The sequence below is a fragment of the Epinephelus moara genome, chromosome 16, assembly GCF_006386435.1.
Source record: "Epinephelus moara isolate mb chromosome 16, YSFRI_EMoa_1.0, whole genome shotgun sequence".
Lineage (NCBI taxonomy): Eukaryota > Metazoa > Chordata > Actinopteri > Perciformes > Serranidae > Epinephelus > Epinephelus moara.
Window position 1 is genome coordinate 19,162,656 of NC_065521.1, and position 14,845 is coordinate 19,177,500.

At 40.2% G+C, this 14,845-nt stretch overlaps 2 protein-coding genes across 3 annotated transcripts; one reads left to right on the top strand and one right to left on the bottom strand.

Moving 5' to 3' along the window:
- Positions 1 to 3,078: 3,078 nt before the first annotated feature.
- On the top strand, positions 3,079 to 5,737 carry selenok (selenoprotein K). Of its 2 annotated transcripts, XM_050065470.1 has the most exons (5): positions 3,079 to 3,184; positions 3,704 to 3,794; positions 4,511 to 4,585; positions 5,043 to 5,138; positions 5,370 to 5,737. In XM_050065470.1, exons 1-5 carry the CDS (start codon positions 3,166 to 3,168, stop codon positions 5,371 to 5,373), a joined length of 285 nt encoding a protein of 94 aa, XP_049921427.1. In that variant the 5' UTR covers positions 3,079 to 3,165; the 3' UTR covers positions 5,374 to 5,737. The 2 variants fall into 2 exon arrangements, with proteins under 2 accessions (XP_049921427.1, XP_049921429.1); XM_050065472.1 differs by lacking the exon at positions 5,370 to 5,737 and having other exon boundaries at positions 5,043 to 5,142.
- Positions 5,738 to 6,086: 349 nt separating this feature from the next.
- Positions 6,087 to 13,986, bottom strand: actr8 (actin related protein 8). The gene is made up of 13 exons (XM_050065469.1): positions 13,707 to 13,986; positions 11,402 to 11,572; positions 11,163 to 11,273; positions 10,710 to 10,814; positions 10,394 to 10,567; positions 10,133 to 10,226; positions 9,845 to 9,977; positions 8,955 to 9,108; positions 8,675 to 8,770; positions 8,358 to 8,498; positions 7,940 to 8,249; positions 7,690 to 7,853; positions 6,087 to 6,685 (listed from the first exon to the last, which is right to left on the bottom strand). The coding sequence occupies exons 1-13, from the start codon at positions 13,839 to 13,841 to the stop codon at positions 6,542 to 6,544; spliced, it is 1,932 nt and encodes a 643-aa protein (XP_049921426.1). The 5' UTR covers positions 13,842 to 13,986; the 3' UTR covers positions 6,087 to 6,541.
- Positions 13,987 to 14,845: the final 859 nt, after the last annotated feature.

The following is a 14,845-nucleotide window of genomic DNA, read 5'->3' on the forward strand; positions in this document are numbered from 1 at the left end:
CTTTGACTGTCAACAAAAACTGAACAAACGCTGATAACCGTCTCTGTTTATTTAAACTGTATCGTAAAGTGTTTGGTTTATTTTGTCCAGCCCCTGTCAAATGAACGTTTCAGGTAATGTTAGCTTGTACACGGTGGTTGTCTGAACCTTGATACAGGATTCAGTGTCACACACACCTACCTTAGCACGCAGCTGAGTGTCGGTGTAAACAAATACACTGGTTTGAAATGTTAACTTTTGGTATCTCTTATTTCTTTCTTCGTCCATTTATAGACACAGTGGTGGATGTTTCCCTGGATGTCTGTGCTCCAGTGTACCACATGATGGAAGCACCATATAACAGAGGGCTTTGGTGCACCTAAGCAGCAATTACAGGCCCTGCCACCTGCCTGTCACTTGGGATTTCCTGCTGGCTCCAAAAGAGACAGTCAGCACTTCAAAAGCAGTGATCAAAGCAATATGAGTGACTTAACAGAGTTTGAACGATGCCAGATAGTCGCTGCGCGGCTTTCGGGGGCATCTGTCACAAAAACTGCACAGCTGTTTAACGTGGCAAGGGGAACAGTCTCCAGAGTCATGACTGTGTACATCAAACATGGACGAACAGCATCAGCAAAAAAGAACAGCGGGCGCAAGTCAAAGCTCACTGAAAAGGACAGACAGACACTGCTCAGGATAGTCGACGAACACCCTGAGTACACAGCCTCAAAAATAACCACAGAGTTGAATAGACACCTTTCTCACACTGTCTCAGTAAAGACTATACGGCGTGAGCTTCACAAAGCTGGTATTTTCAGAGGAGCAGCCAGTCGGAAACCAGAGACTGAGACTGACACACAGGAGCCACATGGAAAGAACAATAAACCTGAACCGGACAAAGAGTGTGACACACCAAAACATGGTGAAGAGAGCACAAGACCTCAAGTGCAAACAAGTGACAATGAGTGTGGCACACAAACGCCTGTGGGAGACAAAATGTTATCTGAACCCCAGGCTCATTTTGAAGACTACAACACAGAAAAATCTGAGGACACAATACAACCTGGATCCCAAGTCAGTGGAGAAGAATATTGCACTCACAAGCCTGGTGAAGAGACCACAGGACTTGAACCTCAGACCAGTGGAAAGGAATAATGTGTTGTATTTCAGCCTTTGTCATATATCCAGATTTATCACAATAATGTAAAACCACAGAATGCCTTCATCCCTTTGTGTCATCAGCTGTTATATGTCACCAGGAATCTGAAATAACATTTGAGTTTCTATATTATATTATTTATTTTGCATGAATTTAAATGGTGCAATATTCAGGCATTTCCTAAGCTTTTTCATTTTCCTAGTTTACCAGCAAACATAACTTAAATGTAGACTGTTGAGAATTAGCCTAAATATTTGAAAATATCCATATCGTAGATGTTTAACAGAAATATTATGATATTGTTATGATAAAGGAAAACACTCAGCTTAAAACAGTTAATGAATTAAAAAATTGACTTTGTCCCTGATATGTTGACCCAAGTCATGCGGAGATGATACCTGCTGTTTTACACCATATCTTGTACTGTAAAGTGTGGCCTACTTGAGGTTATATCTATCAAGAATAAACTTTTGTGGATAAGATGTGAAACCAAGTAGCAACTACAATCCCCTAGGAGTATATAATTCCAGCACTGTCTCAAAAAGTCATACTGTATTGAAGTCACAGTTGCAACATACTTTATGAAATATGAAGTTGTGTTTTATTCCATAAGATGTTAGATTCTCAGCAGTAAAGCTCCATAATATGTGTCTCATATGATGTCTTGATGGGGGTTTTATAAAATATGTTTTTATGTATCATGAGGGCATTAAGGATAACAGAGAAGTACTGTATGTTTTGGGGCTTGGTCGACACGTTCTCAAACTATCATGCTCAACTGCAGTGGTTGCTGCTTGCTCCTCTCATCTCAGCTTCACTCAGGCCCTAAACAAAACCAAACTCCAGATTTCAGAATGTCACTTCAGCAACCTAGGGGTTGGTGCAGATGAAGCACTTTTGTCTACTTTTACAAAATGTAAAAATGACCTCATGAAATGAAACTTTGGAAATGTTCACAGGCACCACTTAATCTTTGCTACAAATGTATTGATTGACCCAACTCTAAGGTATTGAATCTGAATCATCACATCCCTTCCATGCCACCTTTGCTTTTGTACACATAATGTCGTGTTTGTAGCATGTGCGTAGCTTTGGCAGGGATGGGAGTGGGACACAAAGCATCAGGCAACGTAATGTTTTTACTGCATATTAAAACATTACACTTAAAAAAAACAAAGCCTGTGTTATATTGTTTGAGTAGAAATATACTCAGCTCTGATGTCCTAATAATGTTTCTATATTGTATCCACCCCATTTAGATCAGTGAGGCTAGACAATATATTAGAAACACCTCTCAGGACAAGACATTACAATAAAATAGTGGTGGAATGAGGATTCAGATCGTTTAGTTAAGTAAAAGCGTCAACACCACTGAAAATACTCCAATACAAGTAAAAGTCCTGCATTCACTCAAAAGTAAAAGTATGTAAGCATCAGTAAAGTATCAAGAGTAAAAGCACTCACACTGCAGAAAAAAATATCCCTGTTAGTGTTTAACTATATAGCAGTATGATGTTTTTTTAATTAATGTTACTGGTGCATTTATGTGTGTGCTGCACCTTACCGCTGTAGATGTTTAAGATTGTTTTTGGTAGTTTAATCTGCAGCAATGCATCATAATCTATAAAATCCTCGTATATTTGTAGCATCACTGTACTATGAGAATCACTTATTTTTAAAAAGTAAATTTTTCATGAGCTCAGTCAAACAGTATTAATACATGTTTTTCACCGGACAAGAAGGATATAAAAAAAAAAGTCTCCAAAAAGATCATAAATTTGAAATCACACGTTTCAACAAACATAAACCATAAACAATTCTGTTTGAATGGTATCGTAATTATTATAAACTCTATAGGAAATGTGAGAGAAATATATTGTTTACATTAAAAAGCGCTGACATACATAAAGTATTCAGTATTTTTTTTCCCCACATGCGCGTTTGAGAATGACGCAACAACGAACCCGGAAGTGCATTTCCTGTAGTAAACACACAGCTGTGGTAGCTGTGTTGTTACTTTCAGAAAGATGGTGTACGTGTCCAACGGTGAGTGGTTTGTCCTGTGTCTTAAACCGTTTTCTCATCTCTTCTGTAGGAAAATGTAGCTTTGTTGCTGATATAATTTTCTGTGCCGAACTTTTTCAAATAACTTTATACTTTAATCTGAAATGCGTAACTTTAGCAGGTCGTTGGGCTAAATTCAGCTAACTAACAGCTAGCTTAGACTGGCTGGGTCTGCGTAAGAGGAATAAGTGAATTAATCCAGCGAGTCTTCTACAAAAAGGTGTCTACTGGTGTTTAATCCACAGTTCAGTTTAACATTTTAGTGTTATTGCTGTAGTTCGTTGAGTGAGGGCCGTGCTGTGTTGTGTCTCGCTTTCAAAATCGGATTAGCTGTTAGCCAAAGTGTACTGAAAGCTAGGTTAAAGAGGTACAGCCGGTTAAACCATTAACATATAAACGGTGGAGGAATGCGTACACACACTCTTGGCTTTCAATGTGAATAACCTCACAAGCTATTCCGTCTATCATCACCCGATCCTTGTTGTCTCACCCATTTCTCAGGTCAGGTCCTGGACAGCAGGTCCCAGTCACCATGGAGACTGTCCTTACTGGTCGATCTGTTCTGGGGAGCAGTGGAGTTCATCGGCCTGTTGTAAGTGTTACAAATTTGTCTAATGTCGTTGCCCTGTTGCCAGTAAAACTGATGTGAAGTGGTGGAATAGTAAGATAGCTACAGGAGTCTAAAGCCACAACAGTAGCTCTGTGAGGCTGTACATACTTATGCTACATGTTAATGTCAGCATCCTAACATACTCACAGTGACAGTGCTGACATGTTGATGTATAGCAGATACACCGTTTACCACGCTCAACATTTTAATATATGGCTTTAGGGAAGCTGGAAGACCTTATTAACACATATTATAAACAAAGAAAAATGTATGAAAACCACCCTTTTTGATGCTTTTTGTAGTAAATTCTGCCTCTTTGGTAATCTCTGGTAAAACACCTGCAGAGATGTAAGATTGCACAAATTAATGATCAAGACAATTTTAAATTATGAATTCTATTTTTTTTTTACAGTTTATGCAATTAAATGTATTATCTTTTTTAGATATTTTATTTTTACTCCTCAGAAACATAAGGGTTTTAATACTGTGTTCAACCGGCCTTGTCAGTGAATTTATTATTTGATAAAGAGAAGAATTTGGGCATCAGCATGCTAACATTTGCTAATGAGGTTGATGGGAATGGCAGGTGGTTTTTTTCAGGTATTTAGTCATGTACCAAAGAATTAAGTAAAACAATGATATTTTTGTATCACCACTTAACACTGCTGTCCGCTCTGATCTTGTTTGTCCTCTACCAGTTTTAAGACATTGATTCACCCTGACATGACAAAAGATGGAAACTCTGCCACGTCACGCTTCACTGATAACAGAGGGTAGGTCTCCGGGGCACACTCATGTCTCTATATTCACACACACACTGGGGACAGGCCCTCATTTCCCTATACCGTTACATTGATGGTTACCTGATCTGATGGTGAGAGTGTAGTCCATGTGGTAGCATGTTTTTGTCATATGTAGGAACTAGTTTAGAATTTTATTTGGAATACATTGGTGTAAAATCTTTAACTGTACTCTACAGAGTTTAAACATGATGTTATGCTGATGCCCACTACAGCAGTTTTGAGTGAACTGTTGCATCATTAGTTAAGTGTATTTCAGGAAGAGATTGTGTTTTTCATTTATGTTGCCCATCCCTTGCACTTTAGTTTGAAATATCTAAGATAGACTAGAAAATGACAAACAATACTCAAGAGCTTATTATGACCCTTTTAAGACATTTATCCTCATTTTAAAATATTGTTCCCTCTCCTCTGTTGCTTACTTTTTCAGTCCTCCAGGTCCCCCTGGTGGCAGAAGACGGATTGGAAGAATAAACCACGGTGCAGGTCCCACCCCTCCACCAATGGGTGGAGGAGGATGAGGAAGGTGAGAAATAGTTTTCTTCTGACTAAAATATTATTCATTAGATAAACTCCTTGTTGATATCTGGCAACTTCTATTTCTGGAGCAAATTTCTAACACAAACAATGAGTTAAAAGACTAAGCTGTGAAGAATGTAAACATTTCCCAGTTGTTTTTTGCAATGCCCAACAGATGTTTGTAAATGATGTGAAGACATTCTTACTCCTCCCCTGTATAACTCTCTCTTCTTTCTAGGTAAATGCCTACACATCCAGTGTAGGCGTGGGGCTTGGCACGGTGTCTGTTTGCTGAGAGCATAAAGAACAATGGTGATGTCACAGTGCTGAAGCCCCTCTTCATCAGCTGCTGCTGCCATGAGCAGTTTCTTGACGCCTTTCTGGGAATTCCTACACGTAGGGGCCAGAATGGCTGATGCAGCAGCTATCCACATAGTTTTCTCCCTTTTCGTGCTTCTTCCTTTTTCCTTCCACTTTCTTTTCACACCAGTCTCACAGAGATGCGTGTCACTGACATTTTGGTTATGATTATTGGTCCTGGAAAACATGAAGTTAGATTGTTTTGTATCCTTCTGACTGAATAAAAATGTGCGATGTTACAACTGAGCTTGTCTTGTTCCAGTATGTTCACACTTAGTAACAACACAACATGTCTCTATGTAGAGCTATACTGACAAAATGATATGACATACTTTTGACTCTGTAATTAAATGTTGGTAATGTGAAGATACTATAGAATACTCTGTGGCAAATGTGGCAGAGCAGGTGGAGGCATTTGTCATTGTCTCAACTCACCTGCAAAGGTTGCATTATGCACACAAGTCTGAAAAACATTGAGTTTTTGAGATTCTGTTAGGGATACTTTGCGACTGGAGCCAACCTCATGACATTCAATATGTTTCTAATACAAAGTGAGCTGGATTTTGTTTGTTCATATCAAATGCAACACTGTGTATACAACTGTGACAGGTTTATTTACACACAGGGACATGGGAGAATTGCATCACTATTTACAGAATACTGTTCAAAAGTTACACAACAATGACCTCATCTGGGTTTATGTTGGAAAAAAACAGGCAACACAAGTGGAAAATACAGATTGGTGAAAATGTTCCACATGGTGTTGGCAGTGCCGTCAAACTGATAGTGTCAGCATACTTTCCCACAATGCAATGAGATGTCCAGACTTAATTTTTTGCCTCTTTTAAAACACTTGTGGTTTTCATTCCACAACACAGATTTATGTTGTGCATGAATTTGATCAAGAGTCATGACATTTAGAGCTACTGAGTCTTTCTGCATGTTTAACTGTGCCTGAAATCATCCTGTGTGTGGACACTGAGCACTGAAGCTGCTGCTCCGCTGACACACTGCCCAAGCTACGCCTCCTGTGTAGACACCGTGTTGGCTTCACCAGACAAAGGCAGCTCTCTCACGGAGCATTCGAACACCAAAGCGCTGCCACTCCCTTTGGTGGATCCACATTTCCTGAGTGGTGTCCAGACACGCCAGCACTGCTCCACCCTTCCACGATATCAGCCTAGGGTCCATGTCCTAGAGCACATCCACATCAGTTTACAAGTACATTAGAGGGGTTGTGTGTAGCATTTTACTACTTGTTTCTCAAATATATATATATAGTTTCTTGTGCATAGCACTCATCTTACTAACTCCCAACCTTTGACATAAGTAGACATTTACAAAAAAAAAAAAAAAAAAAATTAATGCCACTGAACGAAACCCTACTTTGCCTGCATTACAGATCCCTAATATTTTTATGACTATGACTCGATTTCCGGTTCTGCCGGTCCGGTCCAGTATACAAGCTCAAACCGGTTTGATTTTATGTAAACCGGCTGAACTGGCATTTGTCATTATGACATATTCTGGTAAATTAAAAGCCAACAAAAGAGCTGTCTGAACTTTTGTCGGACGCCCTGTTTCTATTTATTCCGGTCACTAGCTTTAAAAGCACCGCAGTGGACGAGAAACGGCTGATTCATAAAGATGTATAGGGTAATTATCTATAAGTTGTCTCCTTATTTCACTACAAAAACCTAAATAAGGTGGCAGCTGGTTGGAGGGAGATTGCCAGGGAGCTAAAGTTTCTGGTAAATGACCATCACTAATAACAACCTAAGCGACTTGCTGTTTGCTATATTGTGTATCATTTCTAGAGCATATCACAAAAACATGTTTTCAATTTAAAAACTACAACTATAGGAGATAGCAAGTAGATTGCGAGTAGATGGCACATCGCTAATTCACAGCTGTTATCTATGTGGTTTGTTGACATGACGTAACAGAAGTGCATATTTGATGAATTCGATGTGGACACAGAGAGCTCCGATGTCGCACAATGCAACATGATAGCCTCATTTGCCATTAGGACACGGTGATTATGTTCAACTCCGGAACAACTGCTGAGTCGAGTGCAACACCTACTGATTAAATTCAGTATACCGGTCTGGTCTGGTGTTTGGCCTAATACCAAACCAGTCTGAAATTTTTTACACTGGCCCAACCCTAAAGACTCAGTACAACATATCGCAGGTTACCTTTGGCCGTGTAATAACTTCCACGTTGTCTACCAGTCTTCTGAATGAGGGCGGCATCTTGTTGATGATGCGGTGAAGCAGAAACTCCTGAGCACCATGAAACATAAGCCCTCCTCCCACTACCAGGATGGAGCTGTACATCTTACGTTTGGTTTCATCTGATCCTATAAAAGTAAAAAAAATACAAGATGAGCTAAAAGAGGACATCCTGGGTACTATAAAACATCTACACTTCATTCTCCGGCCGTACCACAGCAGTCGATGCTATGCAGGATGGCTTTATCCAGGCCCAGTGCTTTGCTCTCAAACTGGCTCATGATAGCGGTCTTCCTGGAGAGGTGTGCAGACAGGGGCTCTTCCACCTCTCCAGCACCCATCAGACACTCCCCCTGGGCAGGCCCAAGCTCCATCTCCCCTTTCATTCCTCCTCCACCAACGCCACTCCCACAGCCCCTCGTCAGGTCAGAGAGCTCCCCAATACCTCCCTGACTGCTCATCTCACCATCCAAACCACCACCTGGTCTGGAAATAGCCTTTCTGTCAGCAGCAGATTTGGAGGACTGGTGAAAAAAAATGAGAGAATTAAAAGAAAAAATAATAATAACAACAAGACCCACAGTGCCTCTATGTACAGAAATGATGTGTGCATATGTGTGAGTGTGTGTTACCTGGTCCTGTTTGCTCTGTGTGGCCAGCAGGTAGTGTTCATCATGAGGATCCTCCGAGTCGCCTTGGGAACGGTACTGAAGTGATGTCATCTTCTGACCTACGATGCCAAACGTGGTCGGGTAGAAGAGACCCATGGGTGCCTGACATATATATAATATATACACATGAGCCAGAAAAAAATGAAGGGGGGGAGACACAAATAGAGCCACAGATGAAAAGTAATTCCAGTACACAAGCTGGAGACAGGACAATGTCAAATGGATTTCAGCATCAGTTTTAAAAAGCATGGTTTTTCATTACTGCTTGAAGTACGTACCTGTAATTTCTCATCCCCTAGTCGAACTTGGTAGAGAAAAGCTGGGGCTTCTGGGAAACGTGTCTGGAATTCATGATCTTGTAGTCCTGATATGTCCTGTTAAGAATAAGTGTCAGAGAGACATAATTTGGAATTTATCTGAATAACTGCAGAATTCTGCGCCCATCTATAGGGATCAAAACAGACACAGACTGCTTGACTGAAACTGCTCAACATACAGGCTACAGTTCCCCAGTACTCCCTCTATACACCCGGACTCCACCCCCTGACCAAAACACACTTGGTTTAGATGGCAGAAAGTCTCCTTCAGGTGCTGCAGGAGCTGACAGTCCAGTCTGCTGGACAGCTGACAGTCTCTGTAAGGAAAGCCCGCCCTCTGCAGGAGCCAGAAGAAAGTACGGGTCACGTCTGAGCCACCGTACGCCAAACACAGTCTGCAAAGTCCGACAGACAGGACACACAATGTATTACTGTGGAGCCCTCGAAACATTTTCTTTCCTGAAATTCTTTGTTTCCCTAAACTGGCAGTGTATTACAACTGGACCAACACACAACACACGAAAATGAAACTCAATACATAACGCAAAAGTTATTGCACAATTCCAAAATAATTCCAGAAACAAAATTCCCACTTGACCCTTCAGGCACTCCCACAATCTCTATAAAGAGATTTTGGTATCGGAGGCGTTCTGGTTTTCATTTATTGTCTATTTGTCGTCCAAATAGTATTGACCAATCACGTCTGAACGGCAGTTAAAAAGTCCATACATAGAGGTGGAACACATGTATGCCAAAATGCAGTCTTGCAACCCATTGGCTATCGTCCGCATTCATATGCAGATATTTGTTTATAGAGATAATTCAAAATGAACGGCACATGGAAGAGGAGGTCTTGACTCAGGTGTCCAGTGGCTACGCCAGATCAGCCCGAAATACTGACCCTCATTCCTAGAGGCTTTGTCATCGTCAGATCGACAGCCAGTGGGTTCCAACATTGTGGCTTACATACTACAAATATCAACATGAACTCAGCAGGAACTATAATTATTCCTTCGCAAACATTCAGAATTGTTATCTACTGTATGTAAATGTAAAATGGATCTATGGTATTTGGTGAAAAAAAAAAATTCATAGACATACATTTAACATGAATGTGTCTCTCAGTCTCACCTGGAGTTCCGGTGGGACACTCCGTCTTCTACACAACAAAGACTGGTTTTCTGGTCTCCGACATCCACGACACAAGCACTGCTCAGCCCACTGCCAAATGTAGCACACACCGACTCCTGGTGCACTATGATCGCTGTACACACGCACACAAGAGGACAGATGTGATGCCAGGAGACACAGATTTGGTAGTTCCTTAGCCTACGCTGAACAGGCTGTTGATGAATATAACAATGTGTTGGTATGTTGTTGTTATGTGCTCAGCCATACAGGTATAATTGTGTGTGATACCTGAGAAGCCCATATTAAGCAGCAGCATGTTGACAACTTCTTTGATGTGCTGCCTGTTGTAGATGTCGGGGACCAATAGGATGCATCTGTAATACTGGTGTCCAGTCACAAAAGCGAAGCATTAATGTGGGAGATTAAAGTGATTCTACTGTCAGAGCAATTTGATGACATTTTTCATTATTTTCTAGTTTCAACATATTGCACTACTAATTATGCCTCACAGAGGAACATGATATGAAGAGGTGAGAAGGTTTCTCCTACCTTTAAATCTTTGAGGGGGATCTCCAGATGCTTTTGAATAACATGACTCCAGATGGTTTCGAGGTCAGCCAGGACAGCAGTCAGTGAGCCCCCGGGCCTGGCATGCACATTGAGCTGACCTCTGACAACAGGCCAGTGGATGTTATAACAGTCAGATGGATTCACGTAAAGAGCCTGGATGATGGCAGGGTGGAAGGTGGGGGGAAGAGAGACAGAAAGTATGAGTAAAACGGATACAACTGACAAAGAGTTAAGGTTACAGTTTTAGATGTCTTATTTTATAGGATGATCAGACACTTTAGACACATGCACTGACCTCCTCTCCCACCAGATGAGGAGGCTGGTGGGTTGTGTTGGTCCACTTCACCCTAGAGCTGGTGTCTAGCACTGCCGGACGGATCTGACAGTTATAAGCTCTGGCCTTAGAACACACACACACACACACACACACACACACACACAAACACACACACACACGTACAAAAAATGTTATAAATTTCTGCACATGAAAGAACACTGTACAAGACACTAGCACAACACCAGAATTATCCATTACAATTAAAATCAACCAATCAACCCTTTATTTACTCTAGAACCTTTCATACAGCGATGCAAAGTGCTCAATATTTCTGTCAAATAAATAAAAACATCACTTACACCAAAAAATTTAAAAGCAAATATGCTAATGTATCATGTTGCCGCTGCCTGTGAATGTTGCAGAATTACATATGCAACATATGCAGCTCTGTCATATAATATTAACACACACCTGTTCAGCGGACACGGGTGTCCTGCGCACTCCATTCGACATCTTCTTGGACCAGATTGCCTGGTCGACCATTTTAAGCCCATTCTGCCTCTGCTCATTACTCTCTGGTTTCTGTCAGGCAGGAAAAAGAAGCAATGAGGGTAAATGAATACTGACACAAATATGAAATTAATCTGAGTGGGAGTGAGATGGAGAGAAACAAACTGTACTGTGGGTGTATCTGGTCATGAGTGACTTACATTTAGACCATCTCTCAGCAGCCAGGAGTCTTCACATCTGGGCTGTCCACTTTGCTTGTGTCTGCGTGCTATCACATGTGGGAGTGTCACGGGAAGAGTGTCTGTTGCTCGACCAATGCGGAGTGTCCTTGAGCCAGGGTGGATGACAACTATAAAATTGCTCTGTATTTGCTGTAAAAAAAAAAAAGGAATGTGATGACATGATGATCAGCATAAGCAAAACCATGTCTTGCACGACAGAATCACAAAAGTAATGGACATCTGACCATTACACCCACATGCTGAATATGTCATAACAAGACTGTGGGCATTAACATTCTGTTTAACAACCTCCACTCTTCTGGATAGGCTTTCCACACAATTTCTGAACCTGGCTGCAAGGATTTGCCCCCATTTCAGCCACAAGGGCATTAAGGTAGTCCAACGTTGATGCTGGGTGATAAGGTCCAGCTCACACTCAACATGCCAGTTCACCCCAAAGGTGTTGCATGGGGTTTAGATCAGGGCTCTGTGCAGCTCAGTCAGTTTCTTCTGCACCAAACACAGAAAACCATTTCTCTCTTGAAATGTGTTTTTACAATACTGGAATTTCTGACTTCAACACAATACCATGAAAAATATTGACACTCAATACCATTCTTGATACCACAGGGAAAACTGACAGTGAGGGCATTAAAGAAAAATATAACATGACAATAATAACTTTTCTTTTCTGGGTTAGTAGCAGAGAACAGCAGAATGACTGTAGTAAATATTGACAATAAGAGAAAGCAAGAAAGCACATCTGGTACCGGAGTATCAATACTATGGAAAATGAGTACTGAAACAGTTTGAAATATTCAGAATTGATTTGTAAGGATAAATCGATATTTTGACAACACTACTATAGATGTAAAACTGTCATGCTAAAAGAAAGAAAGGGTTTTCCCCAGACTGACGGTTAAGTTTACTGTCTGATAGTATACGTATACTATCAGACAGTAAACTACTGAGTATACTGTCAGACAGTAAACTATAGGGTATATTGTTAGACAGTAAACTACTGAGTATACTATCAGACAGTAAGTATACTGTCAGAAAGTAAACTACTATGTACACTATTAGACAGTAAACTACTGAGTATATTTTTAGGCCGTGAACTACCGAGTATACAGTCAGACCGCAAACTGATGAGTATACTATCAGACAGTAAACTACTGAGTATATTTTTAGGCAGTAAACTACTGAGTATACTATCAGACAGTAAACTACTGAGTATACTGTCAGACACAGTAAACTACTGAGTATACTATCAGACAGTAAACTACTGACTATACTATCAGACAGTAAACTACTGAGTATACTATCAGACAGTAAACTACTGAGTATACTGTCAGACACAGTAAACTACTGAGTATACTATCAGTCCCCCTCTAAGTAACACATATGTTTAAGTAACTGATGTTAAGCCCCTGGCAGTCCAAAAGAGGGGCCGTCTATGGCAAGCCGTTTTAACATTAAATCGCTAGACTGGATATTCATTACTGATATCTGCAACATAATTTTGCCTAATCAAAACTCTAACTATTTTTGCCATTCATGTGTATGGGGTTTGTCATTATAGATATCTCCAATGTAGTTGCGGATATCTGCAAATGTTATTGCGGGTATCTGTAATTCCAGTTTGAGATATCTACAATTTAATTTTGACTAGTCATAATTCAAGTTCAAGATATCTTTAATTATCATCAATTGAAGATATCTACATGGTCCTTTCTAGATATCTTGAATTGAGTTTCAGATAGTCAGAATGACGTTGTAGATATCTGTAACTGAATTGTGACTAGTGAAAATGACGTTGTAGATATCTACAACGTCATTTTCACTATTATAGATAGTCATAATGTAATTGTAGATATCTATAATGACAAACCCCATACACATGAATGGCAAAAATAGTTTGAATCTTACTAGTCAAAACTGAATTACAGATATCTGTAACTGTAGTTTTGACTAGTCAGAATGACGTTATAGATATCTGTAATTCAGTTTTGACTAGTCAGAATGACGTTACAGATATCTTAAATTAAAATTCATACTAGTCACAATGACATTACTACTAGTCAAAATGACGTTATAGATATCTACAGTGGTAATTCCGGATAGTCAGACTTAGTGATTAAATGTTAAAACGGCTTGCCATAGGCCGCCTGTGCCTATGAAAGCTAAATAGGCTAAATTAGAAAGACTGAGACGAGGATAGTCGGCTACTTAATAGAAATGTGAACATTGGACAACAATTGTAACTCTCGACTTCCCGTCTCACCTCCTGCAGTGGGTCTGGGATGGCCGGAGGAGCGATGGGTCTTTTCACCCCACGTTGTTGCTCCTTCTCTTTCTCCTTGTCTCGTTCCTTTTCTTTCTCCTTCCCGTTGTCCTGCTCCTTCTCAGCCTGAGTCATGCTTACTGATATATTTGGAAGACTAAACAGTCAGAAATAACGAGTCGCAACCTTGTTGTATTTGTGAAGTGCTTCAAAACACAACAACAAGCGGGACCTTCCTCTGTATGAAAAGTTGTGCTAACGGTAGAATGTACTTCCGTGTTTGATCACGTGGTACAAAACAGACATTTCTATTTGTCGAAAGAGATTCTCTTCTTTGCACTGCCTCTTACCTGACTCGTTGCTTTGCAAATGTTCATGTAGACTTACTGTAGCTCAAGTATGTGTATATTATGAAGGAAATATAATAACTGTACTCTACTGAGATACTCACTACAAAAGCATAACTATTGCTGAACAACAGCCACTGTGGCCTCAAGTCACAATGACAGTAGCCTGCTGTAAAATGGTAAATGCTAAAATGGAGCATAACAGAAGAACAAGCAGAGAATAGTCATACAGGCAGCAAACTGACTCAGCAAATGGCAGTTTCAACAATATCTAAATGCAACAGCTAAAATTAGCCAGATCGAGTAAAGTTGTAGCAGTACAGCCCCAATGAATTTAGCTGAAATGTGATTCTCAGACTGAGAAGCAAAAAAACAACTGGGGCGTCTCCATTTTTGACTGAGTCCCTGGTCTACAACTGGGCCCCCCTGGCCTATCCCCAGTAGGATAGTTAATTCCTTACTGGACAAATGTGTATTCTATACTGTAACTGTATAGTGCCACATATGCTGCTGCAGTTTATAGCTTTGGCAGAGAGCCCAGTATCATCTGACTTCTCCTGTGAACTTAAGTGTTCTCCATATTCTAATAAATAATGATAATAATCTTAAATTATGATCATATGTGCTTTTTAAAATGTTTTTATTAACATTTGTCATTGCGTTTGCACACTATTCTTGAGCCGTTCACTTTAATTTGTACAGCACTTAAGTCCAGTTGTTTTTAAATGTGCTATACAGATAAATTTGATTTGATTTGATTTAAAGAATACTTCAACTATTGACACATCAGAA

Bases quoted from the DNA above. Each gene is read 5' to 3' on its own strand.
- actr8 (XM_050065469.1), bottom strand. From the start codon at position 13,841: ATGACTCAGGCTGAGAAGGAGCAGGACAACGGGAAGGAGAAAGAAAAG. The intron at 10,815-11,162 runs GTGTGTGTTAAT...GTGTGTTCTAAG, and splicing joins CACCCGTGTCCGCTGAACAG to GCCAGAGCTTATAACTGTCA. The intron at 10,227-10,393 runs GTAGGAGAAACC...ACTGGACACCAG, and splicing joins TCCCCCTCAAAGATTTAAAG to TATTACAGATGCATCCTATT.